Genomic DNA, 11,106 nt, shown 5'->3' on the forward strand with positions numbered 1-11,106 from the left:
TCCAAAAAACATTCTCAGAACCCACCAACTGCTCCCCAGGAGAAAGATGTGGCAGTTTACTTTCTTAAAGATTACAGCCTTGGAAACTCTATGGGGCGGTTCTAGTCAGTCCTATAGGATTTCTAGGAGTCAGAATCTACTTGATGGCAATGGTTTTGCTATTTGAAACATTTTAAACACTATCACTCCCAACCAAGTAAGAGGCTGAGTCCCTGTTCTTTATATTTAGGCAACTGTGACTTGTTGCTTGTGCTGGGTAAATGGTAGATTGTATTACTGGAACATGTTCAGTGTGAAAATGGTGAAAACTGGAGAGTTTTGACATTTCCAAACCCCCCCAAAAAAAACAAACTCACTGCCACAGACTGGATTCTGACTCATAGCAATCCCCATTGGGTTTCCAAGGCTGTAAGTGTTTACAGAAGACTGTCCCATCTTTCTTCCGAGGAGTGGCTGGTTGGTTGGAACTACCAACTTTTTGGTTAGCAGCCAAATGTCTTAACCACTATACCACCAGAGCTCCTTTTTGGTGTCTCCAAGAAGTGTCTATTTTTGAATGCCTACAAGAAAAAAATGGGATATACTGAAAAGTTAAAAAAAAAAAAAAATGGAAAGAAAAGAATTGGGAAGAAGTATATTCAGGCACAGGAGGAAGGTGAAGACAAGGCAAAGTTAGGAAAATAAAAAGGCAAGTTAAAAAGAAATAACAGGGATAGGGAGGGCAAGTGGACAAAGGTAGGGCAGGGACAAGAGCCAGTTAGACTTGGGGCGGGAGTGGGTGGCGAATGAGTGGCTAGTCCAGTGACTTGCCAAGCAGGCACCAGGAGGAGGAGGGGAAGAGAAGGGAGGGGCTTGGCGAAGGGCAAAGGCAGGGCAAGACATAAAAGGGAGATGACCCTAGCTCATTGATGCCACCATTGTCCTCCGAAGCCCAGGGAAAAGAGCTCCAACGAGGGATAACGACAGAGAAGGCCAGGATGATGAAGCCGGCCCTGGAATCGAGAGGCAGGACCACTGACGGAGAGGGGAGACCCCTCGGAGCGCCTGGCAGCCCCGCCACCATGTGCGAACTGTACTGTAAGCAGGACACCCTGGCGCTGAGGAAGAAACATATCGGGTAAGGCTTTTACAGGAAGAAGCTTAGAGAAGGGATTAAACAAGTGCAAAGAATTGGAGGGGTGGTGAGGGAATTGCCAAAGTGGGGCAGGCAGGAGCGCTCAAGGGACTAGGCTCGCGGAGGCTCTGCGAAGGAGGCTGTCTGCTGGGTGCAAGAAAGCGACCGGCTACTGGCCGCCCGCGCCTGCGCACGAACGCCGCCACCCGGTCGCCCGCCTTCTCTGCTTGCGGGGGCGCGCCTTTGATGACCCCGGCCGCCTAGACTGTGAACTCCGCGCGCTCTGCTAGTGCTGCAGCTGTGGGCGGCTGGCTGCTACTTGGAGGCCGCGGGGCTTCCAGAAACATGACTCCCAGCCCTGCTTTAGCGCGGTCCGTAAGCTCTGCAGCTACGAATAATTGGGGTCTGCCGGCCTATTGGAGGAGTTAATCGAAGAGGGTTAATCGCCCTACAGGAAAGTACTATTCCAGGGCTGGGTGCCAGGAGGAAGATGGGTAACTCCTCCCTTTCTCAACTTGAAAAGTTTTGGAAAACTATGAACCCAGAAATATTTTTTCATTATGGCTGTGAAAACAGACTGTTAATGACAAATTTTATTTAAAGTGAATTTTTCTTCTTGCATGCTTGGTTAGGGGGTAAAAGTTTAACCCAACCAGAGAGAAAACTTTGAAACTACCTTCAGTTAGGGGTACCAGGAGTTCACTTAGTAGGTGCCCCCTTCTAATTGTAGTAGTAGTAGTAGATGTCTCCCTAGCTATGCCCTCACTCAATTTAAACATGGAATGTTCTCTCCAATTGGCTTTTGTTTTGCCTGTGTTAACTACTTGGTAATATAATGGCAAGCAGTCAGGACTGAATGTAAAGTTCAGACCTGGACTCTGGTCTTAGCTCGGTGTTTTATTACCTGATAATATAATGGTGAGCGTACGGGACTGAATATAAAGTTCAGACCAGGGCTCTGGTCTTAGGTTAGTGTTTTATTACCTGTGTGACCGCTGTCAAATTAATTTCCTCATCTATAAAGTAGGAATATCATCCTTCTTCACAGGAGCGAGCAAATGAGAAGATTAACAAGTGCATTAGTGCTTTGTAATGGGTTTTTAAAAAGGTACGTAAATATAGATGATGATTGGGACCATTAACCCGCTGCCATCGTTGGAGCCGACTCAGTGGGACCCCTCCTTGGGTTTCTGAGGCGGCATCTCTACGGAAGTAGATTGCTCAGCCTTCCTCAGGAGTGGCTGATGGGATTGAACCACCAGCCTTCTGGTTAGCAGTCAAATGTCTTAAGCACTACTCCATCAGGGGCAACCCTTAACTGCTGTGAAATCAATTGTCTACAATATTTACACGTCAGTAACTAAAGAGCTGCAGCCAGACGAGGACAAGCATGAGAGAGGACCAGTTGTTGTTGTTGTTATGTGCTGTCGAGTCGGCCCCCACTCATAGCGACCCTTCCTTGGGTTTCCGAGGCAGTATCACTACGGAAGTAGGATTGCCCAACCTTCCTTCCGAGGAGTGGCTGGTGGGTTTGAACCGCTAGCCTTCTGGTTAGCAGTCAAGTGCTTTTAGCCACTATGCTACCAGAGCTCCTGAGAGAGGACCAGAGGACACAAGAAAGAAAAGAACCAGTACTCTTCAGGGAAAAGCTGGGCGATTTGTCGTATGGATATTCCTGACCTCAAACCAGACGTTGCTGGGTGGTTTAGGAAACGAGAGTTAGATCACTTTCAACCAACCGTATGGGTCAAAATGGTCAAATTTCTCCCCGCGTATGCTTTCACGGCATACGAGATGGATTGACACGTCTGCGACAGTGAGCTCAAGAATAGCAAGGATCATGGAGCTGGTACGGGATCAGGCGGTGTTTCGTTCTGCTGTGCATGGGGTCGCTATGAGTCGGAAATGACTCCACAGCACCTAACGACAACAACATGCTTTCATGGCAGTGAGTTTATGCCTTCACTAGAAGCCCTGGTGGTGCAGTGGTTAAATGTAGGCTGGTAAAAGGCAGTTTGAACCCAGCAGCTGCTCCGCGGAAGGAAGATGTGGCAGTTTGCTTCTGTAAAGACGGGAGCCTTGGTAACCTTCACAAGCAGTTCTACTCTGTCCTATGGGGTCACTAACAGTTGTAATCAACTGAATGGCAACCTTTTCTTTTCTTTTTTTTTTTTTTAGTGTCTTCACAGCCTTCTAATCATCTCTCCTTTCTGTTAGTTTTCAATTATATATAGTTAGATTCCAGGGAAAACCTTATCATTTCTGACATGAACAGAACAAATTCTGTGAAACGGAAAATGTAGCCATGAATTGAGAGCAGAATTTTACTAGAAATCTGAAGGGCAAGGTGGAAAGTGTTTTAACAAGGCAAGGGGAAGTCTGCAGTTTTCAACCCACTTTCATAAGAAAGGTTTTCCGTAGATTTTAACTTATATGTATAAACTAACAGCTGAACCAATAAAAAAATTTTCATTAAGTATGATTTTCATTTTAGCTAGTGACACTTAACATCAGCATCAATATATAACACAATTTATTTTGGGCAGTTTTAAATTTTAAGGTCACTTATTGGTCACAAAAATAATACTTTCTAAATAGTTGCATGTCAATTTTTTATATAAATTTATAAATACTCCCCAAAATACCTCCAATATATGTGGTATTTTTACACATGCAGAATCACCAAAGTAAAAATGCATACTCAGTTGTAGTTCTTAAATGCCCATAGAAACAATACCAGAAACCCTTATGCTATTTCTACATTGTTAAAATTGAACATCATATGTTCATCCAAATAACCGAAAATATGCATGATGTTTTATTGAGGTCAAAAGAGTGGAAGAAGGGTTTAGAAGAATCATTTCATTGTTTGAGAACAGAAACTCCAATCAATATAGGACAAGAACCATTCAAAATACACAGAATAGGGCCCCTATAAAATCCCCTTTGTTTATTTAACTCTAAGTTATTTGTGCTTAGCTTGTAGACTTATTCATTTCTTTATAAATTAGGCTTTTAGAGTTACTCATTTCTTTATATACTAGATTACAGGGGTGGGGTATAAAGAAAAAAAATAAAACACTAGCAAGGACAGGGCATGAGACACCTTGGTTTCAAATTTTTATTTTCTCACTTGCTGACTATAACCTAGAGCAAGTTTTCTGTACCTTGACTTCTTCACCTACGAAACTGAGAATGTTAATAACCCCCATTTCATAGGATTGTTGGAAGGATTAAGTGAGATATTTGTAAAATGGGTTAACACAGTTCCTGGCACATAGTATAACAAACAACAAACAAAAACACTTTTTTTTTCCTTGATACAAGGTTTCCCACAGGAAAATTAGTTACTTATGTGTGTGTTTAGACCTGCCACAGAGTTGATTTGTGTGCGTCTAAGTAGTGCTGTCAAATCATGGCAAATATAACAGACCAAGCATAAGAAATATGAACAGTGTTATGAATGGAACATTAAGGTGAAATGTTCCAGGCTGATATGAAATGAAAAAAAAAAAAAAAAAAAAAAGTGCACATCACCCGGGTTGTTTTATCCCTTTCCTTTATGTAATTGTAATTTTCCACTGATAGTGACCTTCATTGAGAAGGAAAAGTACTGAGCAGACCTACTGGATCAAAATGTTTCCTTTCATTATTTCTAGGCCATCATGTAAAGTTTTCTTTGCTGAGGATCCCATCAAAATAGTACGAGCCCAGAGGCAGTACATGTTTGACGAGAAAGGCGATCAGTACTTGGACTGCATCAGCAATGTTGCCCATGGTAAATGTCCTGTCCCTGCTGTGCTTAGAAGGATATCTTTATGGGATAAGGCAGACTTGGGACACTTAATATGTGTCCCAGAAATGTCAGTGGTTGCAATTTCTTTGCTGTACGGTCTAGTCACCATAGCAGGGAAAATTTGCAGCAAAAACTGTAGAGGGAAAGAAATTCAATTTTTTTTCTTTCTTTCTTTTTTTTTTTTTAATGCATCAGAATTCCCCTCATTTCCCAGGCACTTAGAGTTGTAACATATTTCTTTGACTTTTGTCTCCTAAATTTTAGTGGGACACTGTCACCCGGAAGTGGTCAAAGCTGCCTTGAAACAGATGAAACTGCTAAATACAAACTCTCGGTTCCTCCACGACAGCCTTGTTGAGTATGCCAAGCGCCTTTCAGCAACCCTGCCAGAGAAACTCTCTGTTTGCTATTTTACAAATTCAGGGTATGTTTCTGGGTTTCCCACCCATCGCCATTCTCAGAATTCTCATTTTCTTTTCTTTCACACATAGCTTTCCTTTTGATTCCTTACACAGATGTCTACAAAGGTTTGAGATTTTTGTCATTTATTAAGTGATCACATATCAGGGACCTGATCTTTCTGGTTCATTCACTTTACTAAGGAGCTCTGGTGGTGTAGTGCCTAAGGCAGTTGACTGCTAACCAGAAGGCTGGTGGTTCAAACCCACCAGCCACTCCTCAGAAGAAGGATTGGGGAATCTACTTCTGTAGAGATACTAACTTGGAAACCCGAGGAGGGGTCACTTTGAGTCAGATGCATCCTGATGGCAGTGAGTTTGGTTTTTTTTTTTTTTTTTTTTGGTGCCACTTTACTAGGTGAGCCCATTGTGGACAGGACACTAGACAGTATGTTTCCAGACTTGAGCAAGCCTATAACAACAATCTGATGATGATTAACCAGTGCATGCCACCCAACTTTTCATTACCATGGTTTACTTGGTGGAAGACAGAGAAAGCATACCCTTAACTATCCTTGGAGGATAGACACTTAGGTAGTAACCATGGCAAAAAATGTCCAGGTGTGGTGTAAGACTTGGACATTGATGTAAGAAAACTTAACTGGTCAAAAGATTCTTAATTCTTCGGGCAATAGGGTTGAGTAGCTAAAGATTCAGTGCGCCCAAATTGTTCTTTCAAAGTATGAGATAGTAATTATAGCAAAGAAAGAACCCTACTAAACAAGCAATACCCCCCAAAAAAACCTGAACCTACTGCCATTGAGTCAGATCTGACTCACAGTGACCCTTCCTTGGGCTTCCGAGGTGGTATCACTACAGAAATAGATTGCCCAACCGTCCTTCTGAGGAGGGGCTGGTGGGTTTGAACCGCCAGCCTTCTGGTTAGCAGTCAAATGCTTTAGGCACTATGTCACCAGAGCTCCTAAACAAGCTATTGTTGTTGTTGTGTTCTTATGTGCCGTCGAGTCGGATCTGACTCATAGCGACCCCTCCTTGGGTTTCCGAGGCAGTATCACTACGGAAGTAGATTGCCCCATCTTCCTTCTGAGGAATGGCTGGTGGGTTTGAACCGCCAGCCTTCTGGTTAGCAGTCAAGTGCCTTAGGCACTATGCTACCGGAGCTTTGTAAAATTATCTATTTATTTGTTTTCTTAGACAACTGAGCATATCTACCCACCCCCCACCCACCCCCCAAAAAAAGAAGGAGGAAATTCAAGTGAATAGATATGTTCCAACTTTTATGTTCTGTAAATCAAATTATTATACATCCATTCTATGGAATATTATGCAGACATTAAAAAGTATGTTTTTGAAAATACATACCTAATGATATGAAAAATTTGCAATGCAATATTATATTGGGAGAGAAAGCTATGTATAGAGTATAACTGCATATTTTAAAAATTATATTACATATATTAAAATATGAGCTCTAGTGGCATAGTGGGCGCTCTGGTGGCACAGTACCTAAGACATTTGACTGCTAATCAGAAGGCTGATGGTTCAAACCCACCAGCCACTCCTCAGAAGGAAGATTGGGCAATCTACTTCTGTAGTGATACCACCTCAGAAACCCAAGTAGAGGTCACTATAAGTAAGATTTGACTCTACCGCAGTGAGTTTAGTTTTGGTTTTGGTGGATAGTGCCTAAGGCATTTGACTACTAAGCAGAAGGTTGGCGGTTCAAACCCACCAGCCATTCCTCAGAAGGAGGATCCACTTCTGTAAAGATTTACCATCTCAGAAACCCAAAGGAGGTCACTATGAGTCAGAAGCAACTCCATGACAGTGAGTTTGGTTTTGGGTTTTTATATTAAGATTGACTATTAGAAATCCTGTAAATATTTGATTATATGTAATATGCTCTTCTCTTTTCAATGAGCTGTTTTAAAAACAAATTTATAACCAGAAGATTATTCTCTTTTTACTTGGTAAAGAACTAGAATCTAACCTATTATACTCTTGCCTTCAATAAATGAAATCATTTTATTATATCACAATATTTGACTTTTATTTCTAAAGAATCCTATACAATCAAAGAAGGATTAGCCCCAAACAGCACTGCCCCTGAAAACTGTAGGTGACAAAACATTGACTAGTAAAAAGAATATGATCATCAGAGACACACAGGCTTAACTCTGAAGCCTCACTCTACCTATTATTAGCTTGGAGACCTTATTCTACTCATTTAACCTGAGACTATTTCCTCATCCATGACAAGAAAGTGGAAATATTTGCCTTGCACAGTTATTATAAGAATAAAACAAATAAAACACTCAGCATAATTTCTGCATAAATTCCACAAATACATATATATATAATACATATGTATGTAATATATATATAATATACATATTATAATACATATTCTATATTCCATATTATATATATATATATATATATATATATATATATATATACACACTAATGTCTGGGCAGTTTATTTAGACTCTCTGAACCCAACAGGAAAATTATCATCTTCATTTTATTCATAAGGAAACTAACCAGACATTGGATCAATGCAACATAGTTTGGTAGCCAAGCTGATGTGCCTTCCTTTCTACTCACTGAGATCAGGACTACAAGCTTCTTATTGCTCTCAAAGTTAGTCACCTACTGATGTGGCTGGACTGAACTAAAGTTTGAAGTGGACAGTTTATCATTAATTCTTACTGGGTACAGATGCTTCTGTACATCTCATTCTGTATTAAAAAAAAAATCTGAGGAAATTACTAGAAAGGTGAACTGAGATTGCAGCCTGGGGGGAGATTGAAGGAGGGAGAGAACGCTGCAACTTAATTACTACATATTCCTGAGTAATTAGAATCTTACAAATTTTATAATTAACACTTTGAAATATTTTTAAAAGAGTTTATGTCACATTATCTTCTCTCTAATGTGCTATCTTAATAGATCTGAAGCCAATGACTTAGCCTTGCGCCTGGCTCGACAGTACAGAGGCCACCAAGATGTGATCACTCTTGACCAGTAAGTCTTGGATGCAAGATTTCTAAGCAAGAGCTCTTTTGAAGACAAAATTGTATTGATACCACTCACACTAATACAATAAGTGCATATGGATGAAGGTGGATAAATGACAAAATGATTTTTATTATTTATCAAAGTATCAAGGCCAGCTTAAGCTCAGCTCACTGCTGTGGAGTTGTATCCAATTCATATCAACCCCTCATTGGCTTCTGAGGTGGTATCACTATGGAAGTACATTGCCCAACCTTCCTTCCGAGGAGTGGCTGGTGGGTTTGAACCACCAGCCTTCTGGTTAGCAGTCAAATGCATTAGGCACTACACCAGAGCTTAAGCTCAGAGGTTATACAATTCCTTCTAAGAACCTGCAAAAGGGTGCGACTCTACTGACTGCCATAGTTGTGGGCTGATGAGCTTCATATGAATAAGGGCTTACATTTCACACATTAAATATTTCTTGAACTACTATGTGTCATGAATCAGTATTTTTCAAAATGAAAATACAATTCATTTCTTAATAATCTAAGCATTCACTACACTATTGTGACTATCCAATGTGATTAATTTGAAAGACAATAATTAAGAACAAATTTTAAAGAAAACAGTCAAGTAAAATTTTGTACTTTTTCATTTGTTTCTGACTATTAACAGTCACTACTTAATTTTCTATTGCAAATACGTATCCTTTACACTTTATTTATTTTATTCAGTCTCTTAGGATTTAGGATTTAGTCAATGAATGCAGCTTTCCTTATATTAAAAAAGTTAAAAAAATAAAACAATGAATTCGACAGCTTCAGTCTTTCCAAACTCACTGCCGTGGAGTCAATTCAACTCATTGTGACCCCTCCTTGGGTTTCCGACGGGGTATCTCTATGGAAGTAGATTGCCCAATCTTCCTTCCTTGGAGTGGCTGGTAGGTTCAAACCTCCAGCCTTCTGGTTAGCAACCAAATGCCTTAGGCACTACACCACCAGAGCTCCCTACTAGGGATATAACACAAACACAAACGCACCACTACCTTAGAGACGGATCATAGCGACCCCTCCTTGGATTTCCGAGGCGGTATCACTATGGAATTAGATTGCCCAACCTTCCTTCTGAGGAGTGGCTGGTGGGTTTGAACCACCAGCATTCTGGTTAGCAATCAAATGCCTTAGGCACTACACCACCAGAATTCCTACACTAGGAATGTAGGGATGTAGTCTTTTCATATTCTTTTTCTCCCCTGACTTCACTCCACCTCACTAACCTTAGATGCAGAGAGTTGAATTAAACATGTGCCTCAGTTCTTGACCTTATAGGCTCCTCTCATTTTATGTTAGTTGATGTCTTAGTTTCCTACAGCTCCTGTAACAAATTTAGCAGCTTAAAATAACAGAAATTTATTTCTTTATCATTCTATAGGGGTGAGTTTGAAATGAGTCTCACTATGCTAAAACCAAGGTGTCAGCAGGGCTGCATTCCTTTAGGAGGCTCTAAAGGAGCGTCCATTCCTCACATGTTCCGGCTTCTAGAGGCTGCCTACGTTCCTTTGCTCATGTCCCCCTTCTGTCCTCAAAACTAGCAATCATATCATTCTGAACTTTGCTTTCATCTTCACATCTCCTGTGACCCCAACCCCTGCTGCCTCTCTCTTTTACTTCAAGAACTCTTGTGATGGTATTAGATCCCTGGGTAGTTCAAACAGCTTGCACTGCACTACTGGCGTAAAGGTTGGTGGTTTGAACCTATCCAGCAGCTCCATGGAGAAAGATTTGGCTATCTGCTTCCATAAAGATTATAGCTCACTCACTGCTGTGGAATCGGATCTGACTCATCGCCACCCCTCCTTGGGTTTCCAAGGCAGTATCTCTATGGAAGTAGATTGCCCAACCTTCCTTCCAAGGAGGAGCTGGTAGGTTTGAACTGCTGCCTTCTGGTTAGCAGTCAAGTGCCTTAGGCACTATGCCACCAGATTATAGCTAGGGAAGGATTATCCAATAAACAAAGTAAGCACAGGCTTACTTGTGCTTACTTATTAATCTGTAGTGAATATTTCACAACTTTTTTTTCCCACCACTTCAAAGATTCTGCTTCTAGGTATGGCTGGCATCTGTGACCCAAACCCACAGCACCTTCCTACAGAATCAAAGTCTCTTAAATGTACAAACTCTTTTAGGGTTAAAGTACTCACTAAACAAGGTAAGCATGGGTTAACTTCTGTTTATTTACTAATCTACCTGCAAAGTAGCAAGTAAGCCCATGCTTACCTTGCTTATTGGATGTCTGTCCCTGCATGGGATCGTGAGCTGGAATCAACTCAAGGGCAACAGATTTGGTTTGGTTTTTGGTGATTCCATTGGGCCCACCTGGGTAAGGAGTTCTGGTGGTATAGTGCCTAAGGCATTTGACTGCTGACCAGAGGCTGGTGGTTCAAACCCACCAGCCATTCCTCAGAAGGAAGGTCAGGCAATCTACTCCCATGGTGATACTGCCTTGGAAACCCAAGAAGGTGTTGTTATGAGTCAGATCCAACTCCACGGCAGTGCGTTTGGTTTGATTTTTATGGATGTTTCACAGATTTTCTTAGGTATAATCCAGAAACAGGATTACTAGGCCATGTTGTTGTTGTTGCTAGGTGCCACTGAGTCAGCTCTGACTCATAGCAACCCTGTGTACAACAGAATAAAACACTGCCCAGTTCCTGTGCCATTTTCACAATCCTTGCTATACCTGAGCCCATCATTGCAACTACTGTGTCAATCCATCTC

At 41.3% G+C, this 11,106-nt stretch overlaps 1 protein-coding gene across 1 annotated transcript in view; it reads left to right on the forward strand.

Moving 5' to 3' along the window:
- The first annotated feature begins 1,061 nt into the window (after nt 1-1,061).
- Nucleotides 1,062-11,106, forward strand: part of ETNPPL (ethanolamine-phosphate phospho-lyase) — a 48,833-nt gene continuing 38,788 nt past the window's right edge. Inside the window, exons 1-4 of the mRNA XM_007940785.1 lie at nt 1,062-1,117; nt 4,774-4,892; nt 5,175-5,334; nt 8,282-8,356. Coding sequence (XP_007938976.1) covers nt 1,062-1,117; nt 4,774-4,892; nt 5,175-5,334; nt 8,282-8,356 — 410 coding nt within the window. The remainder of the gene's footprint in view (nt 1,118-4,773; nt 4,893-5,174; nt 5,335-8,281; nt 8,357-11,106) is intronic.

This window comes from Orycteropus afer, unplaced genomic scaffold, assembly GCF_000298275.1.
Source record: "Orycteropus afer afer isolate SDZICR_OR568_19922 unplaced genomic scaffold, OryAfe1.0 scaffold00071, whole genome shotgun sequence".
Taxonomy (NCBI): Eukaryota; Metazoa; Chordata; class Mammalia; order Tubulidentata; family Orycteropodidae; genus Orycteropus; species Orycteropus afer.